Source organism: Scatophagus argus, chromosome 11, assembly GCF_020382885.2.
Source record: "Scatophagus argus isolate fScaArg1 chromosome 11, fScaArg1.pri, whole genome shotgun sequence".
Classification (NCBI taxonomy): Eukaryota; Metazoa; Chordata; class Actinopteri; family Scatophagidae; genus Scatophagus; species Scatophagus argus.
In genome coordinates, this window is record NC_058503.1 from 11367308 (window position 1) to 11392291 (window position 24984).

At 41.6% G+C, this 24984-nt stretch overlaps 1 protein-coding gene across 11 annotated transcripts in view; it reads left to right on the top strand.

Annotated features, from left to right (window-relative positions):
• zmp:0000001200 (dedicator of cytokinesis protein 9) overlaps positions 1-24984 on the top strand; it is a 72284-nt gene that overhangs the window by 9606 nt on the left and 37694 nt on the right. For 4 of the 11 annotated variants that reach the window (XM_046403472.1, XM_046403476.1, XM_046403477.1 and 1 more), the window contains exons 2-3: positions 9723-10628; positions 20929-21045. In XM_046403472.1, coding sequence (XP_046259428.1) covers positions 10458-10628; positions 20929-21045 — 288 coding nt within the window. In that variant the 5' untranslated portion in view covers positions 9723-10457. Of the gene's footprint in view, positions 1-9722; positions 10629-17789; positions 18082-20928; positions 21046-24984 lie in introns of those variants that run through there. The other 7 variants (XM_046403474.1, XM_046403479.1, XM_046403481.1 and 4 more) reach the window with 2 other exon arrangements.

Sequence of the window (24984 nt, forward strand, 5' to 3'; positions counted from 1 at the left end):
ATCTCACCTTTGGATTTTTATTAAAATTAAAATTTGTTAACTTTGTTCTTGGAGAGACAGATTAGTCAAAGGTTCTAGTCATTTTTAGCATCAAATAAATGTCACAGTCAAATATTTCCCTGTAATGAAGTAGAAGTAATGAGTTGTTATTCAAGTAAAGTGCCTCAGTACTTGAGTAAATGTACTGTACCATTGTTTTTGAAGACATCCTGTGAGATGCTAGATGTTTAGACAAGCTATCTGATGTGAAAGGAATCTTGATGAGTCGCTGTAGTTGGCCATTCAAGAAAAATTTACATGAAGCACTGAGCTTTTTTTTCTTTGAAAGCTGAAACAAGTTCATTGTGCACTCGCTGCCCACAATAAACAAACGAGTTCTGTTTTAAAGTGACAAATTCAACGAGGTTTTTTATTATAAAAAATCTTTCAGCTGCTGTTATACTAGAATGAAATAAATAAGAGGGAGGAAAGTCTTACATAGTAGGAAAGCATACAAGCCTGGTAATCGGTCTTTGCTTTTTCTGTCAAAGCTTGTGCACACAGTAGAGACAGAGCTCTCCTTGAGGCTTTGTTTTTGTTTACTCCTTGTTTGTTTTTCAGGGATTTGCAGTAGCATCAGGAGGCAGGGTTTTACTGAACATGCACTGTGCAGGGGCAGTGTCCCTTGCCTGGAGGATGGATAAATAAAGTTAGCTGCGTAGTGTTTATGGAGGAGCAGCGATGTGGCTGTGTGCCTGAAGGCCTGCTCTAAATCACTCTTGTCAGTGATGGAGGGGAATAAAGTGATCGTGGACCCTGCTTGGACAGTCCACTGTTCACATTAGGTCACAAGTTACATTATGTTGTACGATGTGCCTAAAAGCAGACACCCTGCATGGGGCTGAGCATTATAAACATGCAGTATCACATCTCTGTTCTTCACTGTACACACTGCCATGCAAATAAACAGCTCAGTATCCCTGATTCGACTGAATCTCCTTTTAGCGTCTCCACTCAGTATTTAAAGGCCAGTGACAGCATCCCCCACTCACGTAGAGGTGTGTTGAATCAGCTGTACCGCTCTCATCAGCCAGGATGACTTCTGTCAAAATATGACAGCAGGTTGTTCTTGTCATGTGTGAAGTTCCCTCTCCATTGTGTCCTAAATGTTTCACTCTTAAGTCTCACATGACTAACAAAAGGACTATTATATGTTTTGGACTTAGATTGATACTTTCTGATTTATTCCCATTTTGCAACTATTATCTGTTTTTCCATTTCTTGAGTAGCACTTTTGTTTAGTCACTTACTCAAGACTCAAAAATGTCAGATCCATTCAAATCCATCTTAGTTGCTATAGCAGCCACACTACTCATTGTGGTATTAACGTGATCTGCGAGGCAGGTTAAATCTCACAAAACGGCAACAACAGAGACAGGCTCAGCAGCAAATAATGAGATTTCTTTGTCATGAGAGGGTTCTGCTGCACTTTATGTGTTACTGCATGAGGGACTGAGGGGGCTCTGCTGTTCCTAACCTAAAAAGTGGACATGGGACAAATTATGCAGTTCAATATTGACTCTCCCAGCTATTCCCAAACAGGGATGTATCCTGTAACATGTGTTTCCTCTCTCAGGAAGGGTGGGGGCTTCTGAGAGTGGGGGGGTGTCACAGCACTTCGTGGTTAGTGCCAACTAACTGTGTCTACAACAGGAAAAAGGTGGCGTGCCATTCCTGGATTTCCTAAGCCAGTTAATAGTCAACCTTGCGATCAAAAATAACAATAATACAGCTGTTAAAGCACTGATTACCACAGATTAATTTTCATACTAATGAAGTCAAAGCATGCAAATGAGTTTTAAACATCAGGATTTCAAGTCACTTTTTTAGCATGTTTGTGTGGTAATCAGTTGTCATTCCAGGTATTTGAATGACATCCAATAGTACCAGAAGATAGAAAATAAAATCTGTAAAAGATCTGTCTTGCAATATTCATATGTCTTTAAGATAATTGAGAAGCAGTTCTTAACTAGATGGGAATGTCTGTTTTCGTCTAATCCCCCAAAGTCAAATCATATTGATTCATAGATCATATCACTAGAGTTTATATTGTATTAGTGTATGTGCACAGAATATTTCGTCACATTGCCCAAATCTACATCCAAGGCTGATGCTTTTTGAATTGCAAAACATTTTCCTCTATCTGCACAATGCACATAAGCTCTTTTCCTTTGGAGTTTGTGCCAACACCATTATGGTTGATGGCTTCTTGTAGCAGTTCGTGGCCTCCACAGGGAGGTATGTGGTGCAGTATTACTGTTAAATCCAATGCTGCCACTTCAGCGGTGCAGGTGCATGGACATGCATTCATCTCCTCCCATATCCTCGGTTTCCCTTGATTGTCAGCAGCACTCATTGAACCAGGCTCAAGAGGATTTCCACTGATTACAAACAAAGAGCCAGCTGAGATTAGCTGATCCTTAAAGCCCCCCCACCACCCGACCCCTTCCCATTATCCCCACCCCTTCTCCACACAGCCACACAGCATCTTCAAGTCACTCATAATGCAGAAAAAAAGTTTTGATTGTCTTGTGTGTTATTCTCTTTGCGTTTTCCCCTCTGCTTTAATTACTTATGTATGTCTGTTATATTGTTCTCTTCTTATGTCTCATCCTGTTTGTGTTTGGCTCCACTTTCACATTAAATCCTGTCTCATGCTGTTTTGCAGTTTAGAGGCTATAAAGATTAACCCCCCCTCTCACTACATCAGACAGCTCCCTCCCAGAGTGGCCTAGAAGACAACTTCCTACTATTCTCCCTCTCTTTCCTCACCCGACACCTTCTACTATTCATGCATACAGTGTCATGCTCTTGTGTGGCAGTTGCTATGTTGAAAGTAAGGATGCTGTTATTTAATCTGCTCAGTCTAACAGGCTTTCATTGGAGGGGTATTTCAGTAAATCTTTGTACGTTCACTGTCACTGTCACAGGAAATCATCCATTAGCTGCTCCTAAGAGAAAGCAGTACACCTGGTTTAATGGTTAACTGCTGATTTCTCTGTTTGTTTTATTAACATGACATAACGTGTGTTCTTGCTGTTAATGACGGATGAAAACTTTGTTGGGTAATTTATTATATCAACTGAAGCCTACAATTACCAGTATATGGATTTAACGTAAGTACAATTAATGTATCAGTGGTTTTAAATGCTCTTATATTTCTTACTGCACAGCATGAAATCATCAGCAACATGCTGAGAATTGATGGTAATGTGTGCTCTCACCAAAATATGCTTCACTTGTAAATTAATCACTTAACTGACACAGAATTTTGTGTTTGCTAAGGCACAAATTTGTCAAGTTACTGTGAGAAACGTTTCATTACAAGACTGATCTATGCATGCCCACAGAGGAAAACACACTGAGTGCTGTAAGTGAGCAGTTTAGTTACAGACTTTAAAACTATGCTGGAGCTGCACTTGACTGACGGAGTGTAGCTGTTTCGCCTTGCGATGGCCTCACGTCAGGCCAGTGTGGGCTTGTTAAAGGATCTCTCAGCTCTCTGCTTCCATGCTGCGTGTCAGAGCCTGACCATGATGACAGCATTCCTCACAAAAACTCCTTCATACCTGTGCTCTGGCTGCTGACCTGTCCAGGGCTGCTTAGACCAAATCACATACCACAACAAGTAATGACAGCTTGTCATCGAGGTAGCTTTTTTCTTCCTACTCAATGCAAAACCTTACACCCGGAAGTTCACTTGTCATTCTTTGAATCACAATGTTATCACTAAGCCCGTGCTGGCCATGAGAGGAAGCAATTTTGTCTCTGTTGGTTCATCTGAATGTGGTTTTAGTGCTTCTTGTAATTCTCTCTATTCCCAGACAGTCTACTTTGTGTACAGTCACCTCTTCTTCCTGTATGGCGAGTTTAGTGTAGGGAATGATTGTTTTCTCACTGAGCTGCTGGAAATGACACACATGTGGCAAACAATGGCTGCATTATACCAATAGTCAGTCTGAGTGCTGGGAGGAAAGTGTTGCCTTCTGTTTCTATAGAGTAAAATAGCACACACTGGTAGGGTCATCACTGGAACAAGACCATCACTGCAATCCTCACTTTGCTATAATTCAGTGGTTATATCTTATGATGATATACATTTTAATAACAATAGTAAAAGAATAGGCTTGCTTGCTTCATAGAATAAATGTTGTAAAAACTGTTTTTCAGTGTAGTATCATTTTGTGCCTGTAGGTGGCAGTAAGAGCATTCATACACAGTGTTTGTACCTTCCACCTCGGAGGAGAGCCTGTCACTGCTCCTTGTGTGTATGTGGGTCTATGTGTGTGTGCAGACTTGTGGGTGAACAGCCCATATGATCGGTTACTTTCTGCCTTCAGCTGAAGAGCAGCTGAAATTTCTCCTGCAATTGTTGTTTCCATCTCTGCTGTGCAGCAATTTGTCATTCAGTATCCTAAGAAAAACAAACCTGAACTCATGGCAACTGCATTTTATTTATTAGATATGGAATTTGATCAGTTTTGTTATGCACTGATAGCTTGAGTAAGCAAAAGATTACTCTGTGCTGTGTATACTGAAGCCAGAACACTGTTGGCAGGGGTAAGGGGGTGACTGCAGGCCCCCAGGGGCTTGGCACAGCTCCAGACTATCTTTGCTGGATGTGGAAAGACACTGCTTGGTTAGTAGAATTTATTGATGATAAACTGACATCACTGCAGTTACTTTACTGCAGATCCAAAAGAGCACACAGTGTGCATGACGTGTGTGTGTGTTAATATATTTAATTTGTTCCTGTGTCTCTTTGCAACATATAGTTGTGCTGCGCCTGGTGGCCCCGCTACAAAGAAAAGGAAGTGGTACCCCTCAGGAAAATGGGCCGTTTTCTTCTACTGGGATAAATAAACCAACCCAAAATACCAAGTAAAAGGAAGAGGATGTGGCCTGTTGTATTTGGTTTGTACCATTTTAAGAGGGACAGGATAACCTGGTGTCAACCCCAGGTCAAAGAGAGTCTAAAGTTGAATCCATGTGCGTAGTATTCTTATGAACTGCATCTATTTTCTTGAAGTGGTTCATGTGGCAGACCTCGTTCACAGCCCCAGCCTCCTGGTATTGACCATGCTTGGCTCACTCGTTAGTTTCACCCGTGTTAAAACAAGTCAAAATGTCTGATGTGAAACAAGTCCACGCTGCTGTCCGTTGTGTCATGTGTCAGGTATTTCAGGGTGGTAATGTAAACTTGCCATCTAATATGTGAGGCATTTGGCTTACTGAAATTCCAGACCTATCTTTGTAGCCCACCCACGTGTATAACGGTAAAGCAGCAGCCACATAACTCTGCTCCCAAACAAAAACCCTTTGGAAACTGATTCAGATTTTTGCTGAGTATTTAACAATTACTTATGCATTTTTAAAAATCGCTCAGTGGTTAGAGCTCTTGGCTTTGTGCACCTTCAATAAAATTTAACCTCTTTATTTTTAGAAGAGGTCCTCATGCGCTCTGACAAAATATCTACAAAAATCTCTCGTGTCCAGGAGTTTTGATTGAGTTTGAAGGATGGTGGGCAGCGAGAGGCAGCTTTGTTTTGACAGGGTTCACACACACAGATCAGCAGGAAACAGCCACTTCCTTTCTCCCCAGGGAATTCCAGCTGGGAGCCGGTCTGTTTTATCTGTGCTGTACTGCTGGATATGTGAGTGATGTCACTGCAGTCCACCACATTGTGGCCTCTCTCTGGACGAACACACACACACACACACACAAAACACACATACTCCTCCCTGCAGAGCCCCACAGCAGACCCTGGGCATGGAAACATGGCCAGTTGCGGACTTGACCTTCATCCTAGAGAGGCCCCTCAGATGAGATGCCAACTCCTCCTGAACTCCTATCTGCTCCCCTGAGCCACACAGGCACGTTTCTGTCTTTGTTGTGTGTGGGACTGTCCACTCCTTAGTCTGGAAGGTGAAACTCGAGTTGACCCTTCTCTGTCCACATGCACTGACTTTGATGTTGCTACTTCGGCTCTCCCCCACCACTTTCTGCTAACAGCTTGAGATTGCAGTATTAGTACAAGTGATGTTATTTGGGGGTTACTGCAGGTCGATGAGAGTGTCCCTATGCAGCAGGTTGTTGCCAGTGACACCAGGGGAAGAAGAGAAACAGTTGCGTAGTTAGTTTGCTCAAGAGGCTACTGAGAACCGAACTCAAACCAGGCAGTGTGAGTTTGCCCTTCTACCCACACAGACTGACAGCTACATTTTAACCATTAACCAGCAACTGTTTTCAGAATGGATGATCTTGTGAGTCATTTATCAAGCAAAACCTGCTAAATATTCTCAGGTCCCATCGTCTCTAATGTGAGGATCGACTGCTTTTCATTATAAACTAAATCTTGTATGTATGTGACATGCTATGTCACCTCGGGTCCTTTCACTTTTTTCTAAGTTTATTTTTTTAGACTAAAACCATTAATCAGTTGAGAGAATAATTGCCAGATTAATGGATAATAACAACAATTATTCTAATACAAATACTTTGCATTATGCACCGAAGTGTAGCCTTCTGCGAGAGAGTGAAGCATCGTTGTAACAACAGCAGCAGTAATCCGTGCAGCTACACACACACACACACACACACCCTGCAGAATCTCAGACCGGCTCTTATCTCCTCTGCAGCTTCTGCAGATTGGAGCAGAGCTGTGCAGCAGAGCTTCCACATCCCACTGAGGATGTTCACACTTGAACATCCACAGATAGTCCCATGCTGTGCCCCTACCATTCTCACTGTAGCCCTGCCCTGCTCCTACTCAAGACTTAATATGGCTGACGCAGTCCAACTGTGTACTGCTGGAGGCCGGAGAACCGCTCCATTTGTTAACTGAAGAAAGTGGGTGTCACAGTCAACTGCAGAAATGAAACTATTTGTAAGGCATATGATGTTTTTACTTTCCTTGTAACATTTGTTGTGACGAGGCTTGCAGCAGACAGTGTTGTTTGACACAAGGGCACTAGAGAGAAACTCCACTACACCTAATGACTCAGCAATCCTTTGCGTGACCTTAATAATTTATCATCAGTAGATTATACTGTACAGGTAAGTCTGTTGCAGAACATAGTACAAACACATAGGGATCATCTCATCAGACTTTCTGTTGGCATCGTGTCCCTTTTTCTCTTAGCAGAGTAACAAGAAATGTGGAATGTCTGAAAGTTTTTCTGACTAATTTTTTTTTCTCTAATTAAAAATGTTTTCTTTTTACTAGCCTCCCACCTTTCTGATTAGATGATAAAAGTAGATAAAGCAGTAAAATATGGTCACAAATATGGTTCTGGTCACAATGCAAAAAAACAGCTGTTATAATTTAGTTTACAGCTCAAAGTTTTGAATTACAACTTGTTGTCGTGTTAGTCAGAATTGCCCGCTTGACCGCCTAGTCTAGTTTGGGTTGTGTTTCCTGGAAAGTATGTACAACATAAGCTTATTATTTGCCAGCTTTAACTTCTATCTATTTTGCATACCAGATGAAAGTCATGTTTTATTCCAGACCTCTCATAGCACTCAGTCTCTCTCCCTTCTCTCTGTCACTGCTCGTGCTGTAGCTCTACTGTCTCTATCAAGTGAAGGCTAAATTCGGCAACCTGGTTTATGACAAGTTTTATTATTTTTATTACTGTTGTATAATTTCTCTCCAAGTTTTGGAAGTCCCCCACAGTACCTTGGCAGCAGTATTGTCACAGCCTCATTACATTGTTGGAGACGTGCCCTTACATGCACGAGAAGAGTCCGTGTCCTCAGGGCAAAAGATTTATGATCACCAGCTGTGACTCTTTAAAGGATGTCCCCTTGTAGTCATCCATCAGTGTCCATTTTGTCTCACTTCCACTTAAATTGGTACCCACTTTGCAAAAAACTGGCAGTGATAATTGACCGCTGGTTAGCAATCCAATTTATTCAAACTAAGTGTAGTGTAGACATTTTGGCTCACAGAGACTTTCGGCAAAAGTGTAATCTGCATTCAGTGTCCAAAAAAACAGGAAGTTAAAGAAAATCCGTGTTGCATCTTCGTAGCCTCAAAAAGAGAACTTATGACGTTGCAGTTTTACCAGTCTTACACTAGATTGCTTCTTGTTATTCCTTGTAGTTAGCCTAAAATCTCTCTTTTTGGCGACAGGGGAATGGAGACTGCATCTGAGGTGAGAGAAAGCGGATAAACCAAAGAGGAGCTGTGTTTCCTAACAGATCGATGGGCTTACTCAAAGTCTTGTCCCTCCCTCCATCCAGTACAGACTCTCTTCCTTTGTCTCTCTTCCTCTCTCTCTCTATCTTCGCTGTCTTACTGAATCCCTTCATCTACGGCCTCAGCAGCTTTCCTTCGCCGCTCATGTCATCTTACACTCAAATGTAGTTCAGTGTGTCAAGCACCACTGAAATATTAACACAGCAGCAGGCAGGAATGCGTGCAAGCGTTTATGGCTTAGTGCACCATCATGATGTAAGGGAGCACTTCACTTCCTCCAGCTGTGCACATGTGTGTGCTTCTGCGTACTGATGTATTGGTAGATACAGTATGTGCCTAGATATAGATGCCCACATGTTTTTGTTGTTTGTTTGTGAATTAACAGTAATAAATAAACAGTAATAACGGGGGCAGCTGTGGCCTAGAGGTTGGAGAAGCGGCTTGTGATCGGAGGGTCACTGGTTCGATTCCCCCACCGGACGGGCAGTAAAAATTTGGGTGTAGTGGAGTGATTAATGTGATAAAAAATGCCCCCCCCCCTTCATTAGCCAGCTGATGTGCCCTTGAGCAAGGCACTTAACCCCCCAATATGCTCCCCGGGCGCTTGATGCTGCCCACTGCTCCTGTGTGTGTTTCACTGCATGTAATTTGCCGGGTGTTGCATGTGTGTGTTCAAGGATGGGATAAATGCAGTAGTAAAATTCAGTATGTGTGTATGTAAAAATCTATATATACTGCCAATAAAAGTTGATTCTTCTTCTTCTTCTTCTTAAATAACACAGCTGCTGCCTGTGGGACTTACTGTATGTTAGTAGCTATAGCATGGACGTGCCACTATGGCAAGTAGGATTTTTTTTTTCTGACAGTTCCCATTGAGGTCTTATGGGATTTTATATGTGTGCGACTTGCACACTTGTTTTGTAATAAGGACCACGTTAAATTGAAAGTGAGTGTCTTTGAAGATGTAGGAACAATGTCCTGCGGAAAGGCAAGCTGCAGGGACAGGAAAGTGATTTTTTCCAGCTGCCTTTACAACACATTTACTGCTTTCCTGCTTTTATCTTTCCTCTCCCTGATCGCAGTCCTTAGACATTTTAATCAAAGGCCATGCTAGCGGATGAATCATTCCCTGGCATTTCAAAAGCCTGCATATGATCAAATTTTGTCGTTCCACTCCCACTGTGTACTTGGCAGAACGGCCAGCCTGTGATCAAGCAGCAGCTAATCTTTTATAGAGAAAAAACTCCCTATTTGATGTCTTGGCCTGAAAGGTTTAAATCCTCCCATGTCCTTGGTATGTTTTGTAAACATGGATTTTACTGAGGCTTGAGTCAGGTCACTGGTTTTCCTCCCGATTTCTTTTTATTCAGTAAATATGTGATACCTTTTTGGATTATTTCAATTGTTCCCTGACATATTTAAAGTACTCTTCCCCATTGTTGCCCTAACAGATTCTATTCATGTTTTTGCTTTTTATTGCAGCATAGGCTTACTTGTCATCTAGTCAATGTGATTCATCCACTAGTTCTGCCATTGGCCCTGGTTTCTCAACTGAACTAGATGAGCATTCAGCCATATTGCTGTTTGCCTGACCATGGAATCAGACTCTCCCCCTGGATATAAGACTGCATTTGATGTAACCCATTTACTCCACAATTGTTCATCTGGCCCCCAAAAGGTGTCTCATTTTGTGGAGTGGAAATTAAAGGGATTAATTCATTTCATGTCAAATCTACTTTATGCAAATGTGGAAATGAAAAGAATGAAGATAGGAAGGAATTTAAAAATGCACATAGTGGCTGAGAGGAGAACGAGCCACTGACTTGGTAAGCGAGACAGAAGCTCAGCATTGGTTGAAGCTGCAGCAGAGCTCACACAGCATCCTTCATCCCCCCCATCCCTCGTTCTCTGCTCGCTCACTCACTCTCTCCCTCACTCACTGTACCTCGTCTGCTGACTGAGGTATTCCTACAAGCACAGAATGGGGCAGCTAGGAATTACAGTGAGCCTCCTCTCTGCGTGTGCATGAACTCACATTCACCAGTCGTCCTCCTCTCTGGATCCTTTTTGCCTGGACTCCAGTGTTCTCTCCCCGGGTCAGAAGCAGTGGATTTGCAGGTCGGCGTTATATCATGGACCAGGCAGGAGCAGGGGATGATCAAGGAAACTGGGTCACTGGCAGGCTCTCCTGACTGATGTCTGTTTGGACCTGGAGGAATGGGGTGCACCACCAGCACTGTTGTGTTTGATGGGCTGCGTACTGTCCTCGAGAGGAACTGTAGTGGCTACATCTGTAAGGGAGCAGCCGAGCCCATTGGGCCATCTGAGGCTGAGCGAGCACTGAGTCGGAGAGAGTCTCGTGCACTGCCAACACCGAGAGTACTTAAGGTGTGTGTGGGTGTGTGTGTGTGTGTGTGTGTGTGTGTGCATGTATGTGTATGTGTACACAATATATATATATTACTGTATGGTTAATAACATTCAAATGAATAAGATTAAATGAACAATTATTTTTGTTATTGATTAACGTGTTATTTTGGTATGAAATCAATTCATTTTTTTGTCTGTAAGATATCAGAAAATAGTCAAAATGCCAATCACAAGTAACCAGAGTTCAAAATAACATCTTGAAATGTCTTGTTTTCTCTAAGCAACACTCCAAAACCCAAACATGTTCAGTTTTCTTTAATAAGATCACAAAAAGCATAAAATCCTCACATTTTGTAAATCGGAAAAGCTGTGAATGTTTAGCTCTTTGTCTTCATGAATTACCTAAACCAAATAGCAATATTTTTGATTAATTTTTAGTCCATCCACTAATTGATTGATACACCTTAAGCTACACATTATAAAACTGTAGTTCAGTAAGTCCCCTTACCTTCTAGTACAGTGGCAAATGCCACTGAGTTCAGTGTAAAGGTTACTTTCAATATAGTTTTTTCTATTAACTTCACTATCAACTTTCTTATAATGCTGCTGTATCATAAAATTGGTGATAGGATTAATTAATAACTTATTATATAGCGTGCATGCCGTGTGGACTGCTATCTTTAAATGTCTAAAACGTATTATTTCTCTTACAGGACCGCTCTTCAGTGTCCTGTTTACTTTGACATGTCTGTAAATTATTCATACTGCAGTCCCTCCCTGTTCTTTTGCTTTACTGAGACAACAAAATACAGGGCATGAATTTGATGAATGATTCAGAGGCTAATAATATTTGAATATGTGCTGAAAGTACAACCTTTTTGCTATGCCGGTGAAACATCCCACACTGACACAAAACTACACCTGTTTCACTTCCAACTGCCATTGGTACTTTTCTCTGTGTGACTGATTACGGATGTAAGTACAGCAGTCATCCACACTTCAGCTTTGTGAATATGTATTCATTAGCGTTAGCAGTAGAAAATGTAGGACAGTAGGAAGGCTGGCTCTTGCCTCTCACTGAGCGCTGCATGGGTTAAAGCCTCTGTGGGTGAGGGGGTTGAGGACAGACGGTGAACAGTGAGTTCTGTGTCTGCTGGAAATCAATCACCGCTCTTCATCTGGAAACCGGCGGGCTTGGCAGGGCTTCTGCTGCTCCGTACCAGCTTGCCTTGCCCTTCTTGTTTGTGTTTACTGACTACCGCGGGTGTGATGTCTCCTTCCCGTCGATGGTTCGTCGGATTCACAGCAGAGGGCTGAGTGACAGTGGCTCCGGCTGAGAGCAGGGAATTAGGTCAAGGGCACGGTTGCTTCTCTTGGCTCAGGGATGGTCTAATCATCCAGACGGGGGTCAATTAATCTGCTGCCAGCATTTAGCAGTCTTACAAACCAGTAGTTAAATCTGTGCAGTGGGTGTGGTTTGCTTAACGCATTTTTCATCATAAAGCAGCCGTATTGCGTGTTGAAACCAGCAAAGCAAAAGGTTAGCAGATGATTCACAAATACAACTGAAATCTTTCTCTCTTTCCCTTACTTATTGTTACAACAGTTAATTTTAGTTTTAACTTTTCTAGGGTGTGTTAACGCGTAAGGTAAGGTAACTTTTTTCAAAAAACAACTAGTACTTTCATAGTCATGTCAATCATGTTACTGCTGAAGCCATGCCTTATAAACTGGCATACCTGTGCAAGGCAATAATGTTGCATCATTATTCTACCTCACTGTTCTATATAACACATAGGAACACTGAGTGGGAGGGCATTGTTGCTCAGCCTTAAAGCCAGCAGCAGAGGTAGTACGATGTGAAAAAACCAAGGCTGAGCTAATGATGTGCTTTCTTTACTTCAGTATAGTGAGATCTTTGTGTAAAAGGGACATGAGTTAAAGCATTTTTAGCTGGCAGCTAATGCTAACAAAGTTATCTCTCTGGATAATATAGGATGTTAAAGGATCCACATTTTGTTCTGTAGGTTATAATGACTGAAACTTTCTGCAGTAACTTGTAAAACTGAGCAGCAGCACAGAGCCCTCTCTGTAAAGGCTGTTGTTTCTCATCACTCTTTGCACCTTTTTAATCCATTTGTTCTGGTTATAAAAAGATACAAACCATGTCTGCCCTTTAATTCCTTCTGATTGCAGCAGGTCATTATTTCTGGGAGTTTAAAACAGAGATGATGGGGTTAAAGGCCAGACTCACTTACACACACACACACACACACACACACACACACACACACACACACGCTCACAAATACAGACAAAGCTTTCTGTGGGAAGCTGATTTTTACTCTCTAGGCATGGAGTGAGTAATTAAAAGACCTGTTTTTGTTTTTATTATGGCTTTCTGCTCTGCCTTTTCCTTCCTCGTGGAAACTCACATCTGATTCTCCCCGGGAGGTGATATGTGTTCTAAATTAAACTCAGCAGTTATATGCTGGTTCAGTTCAACAGCGTCATTCTGCTTCATGCAGACTACACTAAAAAACAAAGAATACATTTCCAAAGAAATTATCTATAAATCATTAAATCTAGTTGAGTTACTTTTTTCATTTTTTTATTTATTTATTTTTGTGTCAGTGAGGTTGGTGGTCAAGCAGTTAATTCATTATTAATTCAAGTATGCATTTAATTATGTATTTCTGTATTTAATTCAGTTTATGTATGTATTGAATTTTACATCAACCGGCAAAGATCATTTGCCAGAGCTGAAGGATGAAGTAGCTGTGGTGACCAAGCAGGCTATAAGCATCACAAACACTTAGACAGTGTTTGTGTAATTACGCTCACTTCCAGGGGAGGGAGACAAAAGTTCTGCGCTGCAGGTTTAAATCACGTTTTGTCATCTGTATATTCATTTTGTGTATATTTTGCAAATACAGTTTAGATCTTGTTTCTGCATAAACATTTAGTCTGCTATGCTGATGTTTGATTCTTTCTCTAAAGGTGGAACACAGAAAACCAGCATTACACACCGTGTCTACCAGCACTGACAGCCAATAAGATCACCCTCCTTATAGCTTTCATGTCATGGCCTAATGGATTTACAGTAAAACAACAGCACACGTTGCATGTTACAGGGTTGATTGCTTCCTACTTCTGAGACATTTTAGCCACCCTAATATTTTGCTCTAAGGAAGGCTTCAAACGTCACAGCATTGACACGTTAGTGTGTGTGTGCGTGTGTTTGTGTGGTTGTGTTTGTGTTGCTCACTTGCTGACTGATACACAGGACCATTATCTCCACCACTCAGGCTCATGTGCTTAAAAGACATTCTGGCAACAGCAGTTTGTTTTTCCAACAGACTCGACAGCAGCATTATTCATATTCAGTACTGTTTGTTACATTTAAGGGTCGGGCTGATCAATAAGCTCTCCTAAATTCTTTCTCTATCTGTATTAGCCTTAAGTATTGTAATAATGATATGTTTAATGATTCCTTTAAATTGTATTACTGTGTGTACTACTGTACAGTTCCTGGAGACTTCATTTTCCAGCTCCGCTGTTGGAGACGACTGTCTCTGCCTCACGGTTACATCCTGTTATTTTTGATGCTATTGTATCCCACATCCTACTACAGAGACATTATTCACAGAGTCACAGAGTTTGGAGATGCGGTGTGGTGTCATTATTACCCCCATGTTAAAATCTCATTCTCAGCTCACAGTTCAGTACTCTCTGGGGGGGGTGCACTGAAATGAGACTGCAGGACGGTGGGTCCTGGTGCTGCTGCTGTGGCGGGACGGTGAGGGGTGGGTCATGTTTTTGTTACATTCCTGGTTACACCCTGTTTTTCTTTAGCCCATGGTGGGAAGGCCCAGTGATTGCATCAAGTCCTTGTTATGTAATCAAGAAGCCCAGTCGTAGTGCCGTCCAGGCTGAGAAATACAACTTGATAAATGTTGACCAATTAAAAAATCTGTGTAAAAACTGCACGACGATAACAACAAACTAAATGAAATGAGAGGAAAAAGAGCAATAAATCCACCTATCTGAATCACTATTGGCACTGAAGTGTGTACAGTGTGTTTACTTACACAGAAACAACAAACATCTTGTAGTGAGTCTGGTCAGCATTGCTTCAATGCCCATATCAAAGGGGATGGAGATAATGAAGTTTTATTATGCTCTGACGTATGTTGTACTAACCAAATTTGATCACACTGTCATTATAATTTGTGTTCTGCATAATCAAATAAAGATAAATTACTTTGTTTGATTATTTTGCAAGATGATGTGCCAGAGTGAATTTAAATTAAATCCACTTTGCTCTCATTTTCGTCATAATCATCATCTCAGTGATGATGCGCTGAAAGCCAGTAAAAGTCTTAAATGGCTTTAGAAGACAAAGCCAGAACCAGTTTTTCAGTGATATAATCTCTTTTTGTACATGTGCACTGCCAGTTCATTTAAAGGAGTACTGGGCATATTCGGCATTTGAGCAGAATACTCCTCTTCCAAAACATCCTGTTGGCCTGCTTCTTGCCATTGGAACATTTTGTCGCTCAACACAAGTGTTTGTTCTGCCACTTTCCTGCTGAGACTCAAATGCCAACTTGCCCCAAAGAAATACATTTGTACTGGTTTGCAAGGATAAATCTCCATAACATTGCAAGGTTTGAATTTGATTTCAACTCTAAGCCAAAAAAAAAAAATGTGAGCACTGTGCAACAACAATGTGTTATGTGGGAATAATGTGCCAGGCCTGCAGTATAGAAAGAGGAAGTCTGCCTTTGTCAGGGATCAAAGTCTACACTTGAAATGAAGTAATACTCTCTATGCACATTTAACTTCATTAAAGAAAATTTCTATCTGTGCTACTGGGTTATCATTTGAGTCTGTATGCCTTAGTGTTGCTGAATAGAAGGTCCCCCAAATTGCATTTCTATTGAACAATAAACTGTCTGCTGTTGTTCCTCTGTGTCTGGTTGGTCCAAATGCAGAATGACTTGATGGACTGAACTGTAAACAGTTTTAATATCATGAATCGGAGAGTGCGATGCGGTAAACAAGCGCGTGTCTTACAAAGATGTCTGATAAAGTTAATCTCAGGACCGTGGTTAGAGAAAGGGGAGGAGAACGCTGTGCTTTTTGCAGTGAGCGTCCAAGCTGGAATTCATCCAATGAAGTGCAGTTTGTAGAAATATGTAAGTAACAAATGTAATCCTAGTGCATTTTTTTGCTTCTGTTGAAAGCACCTGCTTGCTATGTATGGGATTTACTTTTGAGGTATTTCTGCAGTGTTGTGTACAGTATATTTACAAATTGACACACACTTAGTAAGACAGGAAGTGTATGATGACTCAGTCTGCTGCCCTTAAATCCAACCTTACTGAGCTGATATGCCCCAAGATGCTGATCTGAATCTATGCCAGAGACCAGCTCACACCTTAGTCAGATTTTCTTATGCTGTCATCAGAATGTGTATTATGGTGTGCCAGACAGGATCTTGACTCAAAGTCTGTTGTTCCGTCCAGTAGCTTACCTTACAGATTTGTTTAGTGGTCACCTACATACATATGCCTTTTGTTTTTATCTCTACTGTTACTATTCAAAAATAGCCAAATGCCCAAAAAATATTGTAAGAAACTAAAACAGGTAAGGGAAAACATAAAGTGATTCTGAAATAGAATTTCACACAAGGCTTCTTTGCATACATCTCACTGTCAAGTACAGTGAGAAAAAAGTTCAAACACTGGAAGCAGGAGTGGGCAGCCTCCATCATTGGTGTGTTATTTCAACAATATTTATACATCCCTGGCCTCCATTTTAAAAGTGAAAAAGCACACCCTCCAACAGTTCCCCAAGGGTCGTTTAGTTACATGTTGTGTCTCATTATTTGGCAAGCAGGCTCCTTGGGGTTTGAGTGAGGACAGGACCTTACCGAATTGCAGACCCAGCTGTACTCGATAATTATCTGCTTTTCTGTTGTACACATGTTAAAATATAAAGTCGGCATTGCAGTTGTTTGCATGAAGGCAGGGCAGACTTAACTTACTCTCTCTCACCCTTCCACATGTTTTTTTCACTGTTTTTTCATGAAAGATGACTGAAATGATCATTGGATTGACTGATCTGTTACTTGACTAATCCTTTTCGTAATACAGTATTTTGTTTTACTGACTTCTGCTGCATCTGTCTTGGCATGATACAAACAATTTGTATAGTGTAAACTCTGATACCAATTTCCAACCAACATCTACTTGATTATTTTGTGTAATTCTGCATACATTTTATATGAAACAATCTTTTGATCATTTATATCGATGTATTAAATGTAACAGACCCTGTGTGGGGGCCCACAGGGGCATGTGACAGTGGGAGAGGAGCAGCTGGGGAGCTGACCTGGTCCCTCCCCCTCGCCTTAAGCTCAGACGCAGGCGTGAAAAGATAACATCCTCCCTGCTGTGGCCCACTGAGGAATCTGTAGGTCGGACCCACTCCTAGGTGGGTTGACTTGGTCTGCGTCATGCTGGAATGCCCCTCAAGCAGTTGCATCAACAACGTTGAGACAGAAGCTGGGCCTAATCCTAACTCCGTCTCAGCCGTAGTCATGACGGTGTGTCACGCTTTGTGATGAATGATTTCATATACAGTACTGAATGAGCTCCTCACTCTTTAGCATTAAATGTGGGTCAAGAATAGTCCAAGTTGTTTCTGAAGTGCCTGCTACAGTCTGATGAGCTCACTCTGGCAGCTTATCTGTGATGCTTACATGAATAATCACTGCTAAATCTCTGCAGCTGATTGGTTAGCTAGTGGCCTCACACTGTATGGATTCTGTATATGCTTGAGTGGTTCCTTTTGAAAATTGCAGTACACAAGCGATTGAAGTGCCTCATTGTTGTCTCATTTCACTTCGATCTCACTGAGTTTGTTCCTCCGGATGAAATGTAAGCCAGCTCTTATTTCAGCTGTCCCCACAAGGTGTGGACAGTCCCTTACCAGACTGTAATACTTGAGGAATGTGTGTCTTTTGTTTGCCTTTTGTCAACCCTGTGTCACTGTGCAGGTGGATAGTGTGGGGTCAGATTGCTTCATTGTGTGTGTGTTTGAGGGTGTTTTACTCCCCCAGGCAGCACAGCTGAGGGTAGGAGGGGCCATCTCCTCAGCCTGGGTGTGAGTCCGCTGCTTTCAGACAGGCAGAGGAGTCTGAAGAGGGAGGGTGTCAGCACAAGTAGAGAAATACAAAACTTCCCAAACTTTTGTTTTTCTAACACCAGGACTTTTCTCCATTGGATATGCTGGCTGTCCACTTCTCTTTGGGATCTAGCTCGGAGATATCTTACCTCAGTTGTTGACAATGCAAGGAAGGGCTAGTAGAGCTCCAAAGAAGGAGCTGGTCATTGAGAGCCCGCAGCAGTACAGGAGCTTGGCTGCAGCTGAGTCTGAGGTAGACACGGGGCCACAGGTGCTGGTAAGTCTTTCAAGGACTTTATAAAAGACGTATGAGACATTTTTGTCCAAATCTCTATTGGCTTAAAGCTGTTCTGATCTACATGTACATCTTGCAGTTTGCAGTGCTATAAAGGTTAACCACAGTCATAAAGCCCCAAAGCAGGTGTCATGTGAGCGTCTGTACTGGTTCATTTTTGCCAGCTCTTTCACTACACACAGCGTTGCCAACTCATATTCAAAATTTGCAACGTTAGCACCAGCTTAGAGGAATGCTGAACTTTACCAACACTTAACTACCTGAAGGAAAACAGTGCACAGTTTCCTCCAGTTTAATCTCAAAGATGACCTCGGCTTGTAAAACATTTTATTTGGCTCAAAAGTCAACCGTGATGACAGCGATAATCTCCTGTCCTATGATGAGGGTGTCCAGTGGTTGGAGCATAGTGAACGATTGAATGTATCAGTTGGTAGGGAGGCACTACACAGCACCATTGTTCAATGCTGTGTGAGGGTGCAGTGATGGGAGGAGTGGGTGCTGTGGTTTAACAGCTGCAAGATCGCTGTGAAGAGGGAGTGGAGGAGATGGCTTCACAAATTTCTGTTTTATTTCCAGGAATGGCTGTCTGTTTGTTGACTTAACAGCTTTCATTGTTCTGGTCATTTTTTTTATCTTGTATTCAAATTTGTTTGTTAGAGATTCTAAAAACGTGAGAAAATACTGCTAGAAGTTCTGTATTTTCAGTCTATAAGACAAAGACTCAACAAGTGTTTTAAAAAGTAGTACTAATATATTCCAAGTACTAATATGACAGTAATGCAGTATGAAGCTGGGACTATAGGACCACTGACCATGGTCACCACTGTGGGTTAGGGCAATGACAGAGCTGTTGCTTATGTATGTTCACTTTCTTACTCAGTGCTGAGTGGACTGTGTGGTTGACCACCTTCAATCACTGACAAAGCAGTGTGGAAGAGCCCATAGGGGTTTGGAGGAAAACAATAGTCAGCAACAACAAGGTGGGGTTAGGAATCCATCACTGGTGAGAAGAGGGCACCAAATCTTTAATGATGTAAAATCTTTTAGCAGATTCTTTAAATATCCATGTGAATCATTGGTGTTTAGCTTCAGCTTCACCAGCTTTTTGGGACAGTTAAAGTTTTTTTTTTTTGATGGGGTGACAAAATACACGACTCTCTCTCCTCTCTTTTTGAGATAACATCTCAAGGCTGTTCATTATTAATCCCTTTCGCATCTCACCCCAACTCCCTTTCACTTGCAGACTGTGTTTGTGAATCTCCTGGTTTGTCTGCTTGTTTTATCTCTGGACATTGGTACATCATTACAATACTGCTGTGTGGCTGGGGTTCTTAAGGCTTCACTGCCTGGTTCAGACCAGCTGTGTAGATGAGATATAGAGATTTTAGGCATTTACGTCGCTTCAGGAGACACACAGACACGTACACATACATCTTATCTCTCTCTGACGTCTTTAATTCCTTCCTGACCTACCTGTCCTGCCCAAATCTCTGCATCAATCTATCTACCTTTCCTATTTCTTGGTAGAGAGAAAAAAAAAAAAAACGCTTCGCTGAAGCATGACTCTATTCAATTGTAACTATGTTCAGATAAAGCTGTGAGTAAATGGTCGACTGATAATGTCACAACCTGCTCTAGCTGGCAGACATGGTGGCACCATCTCTGGTCTGCTATCCCTTCCTTGTCCTTGAAACAGATTCAAGGTCCTGCCCCTTCTGTCCTCAGTGTGAGTTGTGCTCTGTTATTAACAAGGTTGCTAGCAACATGTATTTAAGCAGGTCAATATCCATGACTCTCCCTCTGAGATCATGCTAGTATTATCAGTCCCAGATGTGGAGGCAACATGTGAGCTGTGCTGTCGGTCAGCCCTGAAGTCTAGTAATGTGTTACTGTTCATTTTGCACTTCACTGTCTCCCTGGCTGTCGCATTTATCCTCCCATCCTATCAGCTAGAAGTGTTGACAGCTTACTCTGCATCTAGTGGCTACTGTGTCTTTGCAGCACATAAGCTCTCTCCAGCCGAGGCCACCGGAGTTTAGCGTGACAGCTCTTCAGCATGATGCAGACAGTGTTACTTGATGCACCGTAAATCCATAATCACTTTTTGATAACATCACCACATTTGCTCTTGAACCGCATTTACAAGCTCAAGCAGAGTTCTGATGAGGGCTCCTCTTAAGTACACTAAAAGTAAATGAGGATGATGGAGGTTCGTTTCATGCTGTAAAGGATAAGTGTGTTGTATGTAGTGTCTGCTTCTTAACACACGTCATGTGTGTTTGCTCTCACGGAGGGATAAGCTCATCGGGACCTGATGGAGGACAGATGGAGCGCTGATTGATGCATCACAGTGTATCTCACAGATAGAATGTGTTGGTAAAACACAATGTGACAGTCAGTCAAACTCAATGCCTGTCTATGCACAACACCATTCCAACACCAAAGCCATGGATTTGGCTTGGAAACTGTGCAGACTTGGACAACATCACAACATCACAGAATATCAGAATATAAAAATTTCATATGAGCTTTTCTTTTTCGCATACAGACTATTCTCTGTCATCACTCCAATCGAAAGTATAATCATTAATCAATAAAATTTAGGCCTACTACTTGTACTTTAGTGACATCTGGCATTAGTACCTTCTTTGAAATAAATATGTGCCATACGCAACCTCCAATTTCTCTTTCATTTGTTGGATTTTGCTCATTGAAGGGCTGAGCACCATCCTAAAAACTGTCCCTTTGTGTGTGTTTTGTCTTTACTGTTAGCAGTATTTGTGAATTTCTATCAGATGTCCCACAATGTGCTTTGTTTGTGTTCTCCAGGTGAAACCGAAGGTGATTGAGCCACTGGACTATGAAAATGTGTTGGTGCAGAGGAAGACACAAATCCTCAGTGATGTCCTCAGAGACATGCTACAGTTCCCACTGGAGGACTTCGAGGTGAGCTTTATACCTGTTTCATACTGGGCGGGAACGTGTCACATCCGCACTTGAAAACTGGCGCAAAAGGCCTCAGTGCAGTAAATCTGAATCTGGGTATTATAGCTGGAATTAGTAGTAGCGAGTGTGTGTTAATGGTAGATTTAGATAAGTCACACCTTATACTGTAAGCCATTAAAAAGTCTTCACTACACACAAACACCATTGTTATGTGTCCAACATTATTTACCCACCCACTTGCATGCTTTCTTTGTTGTATTTGTTTGGCTTTTTCCATCTTTTCCTTTGTCCCTGACGCAGTCAGTGTTTGAGTATTGGGTGGGGTCATTTGCAGAGGCTCTCTTTTGTATACATCCTTCCATGCTGTAGCGAGACAGGGGTCAGGGGCCATCTGTTTAATTGGCTCATTCTGTCCCCTATGTTGTGACAGAGCAAGCGTTATCTCTAGCCACACTGCACAGGACGTATACTCCCTTCACACTTTCCACGATGAGGACGGAAAATCTAAAATGGAAATCTGGCCCAGTGCTGGTACTTCAGGAAATGAGACTTCTTTGAAAGATATGTCCTTACCAACAGCAGCAATGAGATGTCCTCAAATCTGACCCTGCAACTCTGTCTCATAGTACAGTGGAAATTTTGTAGAGTCTGAGCTTTTATTGTTTTAGCTCTCCTCACAGAGAGAGAAGTCTTTGTTTTACTCACCATGATGACTTTAACAGCTTTTGCCTGAATGCCTACACTGCAGAATAAGATGGTACAAGAGTGATTTTGATGGCTTATATACAGTGGCAAATGTTGTATAAAGTTACTATTTATTGTTTCTTTGTGAGTGTAGAATAGTGAAAATGCACTGAAAATGCATCCTCTCAAGTCCCTTTCCCACCTGTAACTTAATGTGAAAATCTGGGGAGGTCCTCGATGTCATAGTCATACGGGTGTAGGAGCTGTAATTGGATACACTGAGGATAAAAAAAATGTATATAAGATGTGACTTTTTCACATAAAGGTGTTTTCTTTGAAGGAATCAAAACCAAGTGTTAGTTGGACACTAAAGAAATCTGAACAAGAGCTTCATGTTCTTTACTCTCTTTGCTGCGTCATTACAGTCTTTTATAGCACCATCATACCAGGTGTTAAAATTAATAAGCTAATGCATCTGAAGAGGCCCTGTGGCTGAGGAGTTATGGCACCAAACATGAGCCAAATGTCCTCAACGTGTCTTCTGGCCGGGGATCTTTGTTGCATGTTATTGCCCCGTCTCTCCCTGCCCCCTCCTTTCCTGTAAACTCATTAAAAGCATTACACATTAGCATTTTATCATATAATCTGCAAAGTATTTTTGTAATATACTTAGTAACTATTATACACTATTAGAATTTCTGAAGACATCCTTAAGTCAGCTACTAAATAGCAACAAACAAACAAAAAAAAAACACACTTTATTTATTTGTGAACGCTTGAATGAACCAAATAGGTAAACCTTCCTAATTTACAATGCAACAACAAGATATTTTTGACAAAAACAAAGCATCATTTTGCAGTTGAATCTTAGCATTATGTGATCTACAGGCTTATCTTGTCATGTGAGAACACACTTGACACAATTTTTTTTCATTGTCATTGTGCAAATTATGAACGACCAAAACCACTTTTTGACCCGGATAACTAAACCTGACGAGGTTGCCAGCTACACTTGTAAAGAGGACTTAAGTGTATTTAGAGCAAAGCTTTATTTAAACCTTTAAATAATTCCCAGTTATTGTACTGTACAAACTCTCATCAATGAAGATGACTCTGTGAAATAGAATAAAAGTGAAGAGTGAGTGTTGCTAACTTTGGGTCTGGTTCTCTATATAAAGCCACAGGTTGTTATAGTTTACAAAGACCTGGCAGCTGGGTGCTCAGTGACAGCAGGCCAGCCTTGACTTTGTCTTCTCTTGTATCATACTCCTCCAGCCTGCTGCGATGAACATAACATACCAGCACAAACAGCACGTTGTCAGGGGCTGACAGGTGATTCTGACTGAAGACAAAAAAACACACTGGGCACAGTGATTGAACCTAACATCTGTTTCAACCTCCACAAACCCCTGTTCAGGCAAGGTTTTAATCAGCTTCTGTGTCAAGGCCCCTTCAGTGTTTGGTGTTTTGAGTGGAAGGTGGTACAGCCAGTGTTTTCACCACGTGCTCGTACGGAAACCTCAATACGATAGCGACAGTGCTAAATATACATAGTTGGTGATAAATCAAGGCAGAAAGAGCTCATTTGTCTGTGATGTTATTTTTGTTAAAATCCTGCTCCTCCATAGTAGAAAATAAAAATCAGCTCTCTGCTTATCTCCACTGGCACATCAGAAATCATGTGCTGGTCTTTTGTGAGCCAGTGTTTGTATCACCTCCATATAAATTTGATGTGCAAATTTTTGGCACGAGGCGGTTCTATTTAGGTCTCTCTGTGCTTTCCCTGTGAGGGTCCTGGAGAAATTTGTTGAGGATTACCAGGAAGGGGCCCTTCCTTCCTTCCTTGTTGTTTCATTCTCCTCAACTTGAGGCATACTTGAGGTTAACACCCTTCCTCGCTGTAAAGCAGCTGTAGATACTACATTATTATCTTTCCCTTACTTCAGCCACTTAACAGTTTCCTGAAGGTTTTGATAACACCACATGCTGTATGTCTTTAACAGATAAGGTAGGTAAAAAAAAACAAAAAAAGACATATCAATCTCAATACCTGCCAACTTCCCTACCCTGTCCATGCGTCCCAGCCCCAACAGCCGTATATTCCCTCTGATGATGCACATTTCTGCGAATTTCATTCTCAAACATACACAGTTTCATTCATGTTCTCATGCGATCAATGATACACACTTTTGGGATCCCCTGACTTTTCCTGTAATGCCACCATGAGGACAATATTTAAATTTGTCCTCTGTTCTTCAGTTTGTGACAAAATACCTGCTATTGACATTCCCGTGAGCCTCAGCCGTATGCTGTTAAGTACTAATTACCAAATGGCATGCTAACATGCTAAACAAAGCCGGTAGTGACATGGCAGGTATTATACCCTCCAAACATCAGCCTGTTAACATTGTCTCTGTGAGCACGTTAGCATGTTGACATTAGCATTTGGCTCAAAGGCTCAAAGTGTTGCGGACATTGTAGTTTTTAGCAAACGTTTCTCAAACAGTAGTAAATACTTTATTTGTTGAATACTACTTTCAGCCACGGACAGCAGTGGCAGCATAAGTGCGTGTGTGTGTGTACTGACTCAAAATGGACTACATGTTCCTACATGTAAAGGAACATGTCATCCATGTGACTCATGTATGTGCATTTTCTTGGGCAACAATGGACATTTGTGGTGCAAAGGAACAAGATATATCATGGCTAGCAATTCTTGGTGTGATAAATGAATTGCTGGTTTGGTCTTGATTTGTTGTCAGTTAGGAAAATATAGAATATCAGTGGTCTTATCCTTTAATATCAGTTTGAACTTTGAAAATATGAAACCACTACTGAGGTGGTTATGTCCAGAAGCACACTTGGTTCAGAAAAGGTTGAGGAAGGAGAATGATTTTTCCAAATAAAATGTTAATGGAGTCTTGCTGGGTGTAGCTATATCCCCTGCTCGTTTTGGGCTTATTTCACCTGAGGATGCCATGGTTCTGACTTGTAGCCCAATTAAACGCTTCCTGTTGCCCATTTCCTGGCTCCCTCTTACCTCCATGCCTGTTTACTTCTGCTGCTTGCATTGCAAAGATTATCATCTCCTCTGCAGGAAACCTGGCTAGCAGAGAGGAAGGGGAGTCTTCAGATTCACAAATACAAGTCCGGTATGGAATTTGTCATAGTTGATGTAGCAGCTCTCAGTCAAGTGCAAGGTCATTCAGAGGAACAGTGAGGTAAAAGAGAAATATATCAGTTTAGCGATTTTAC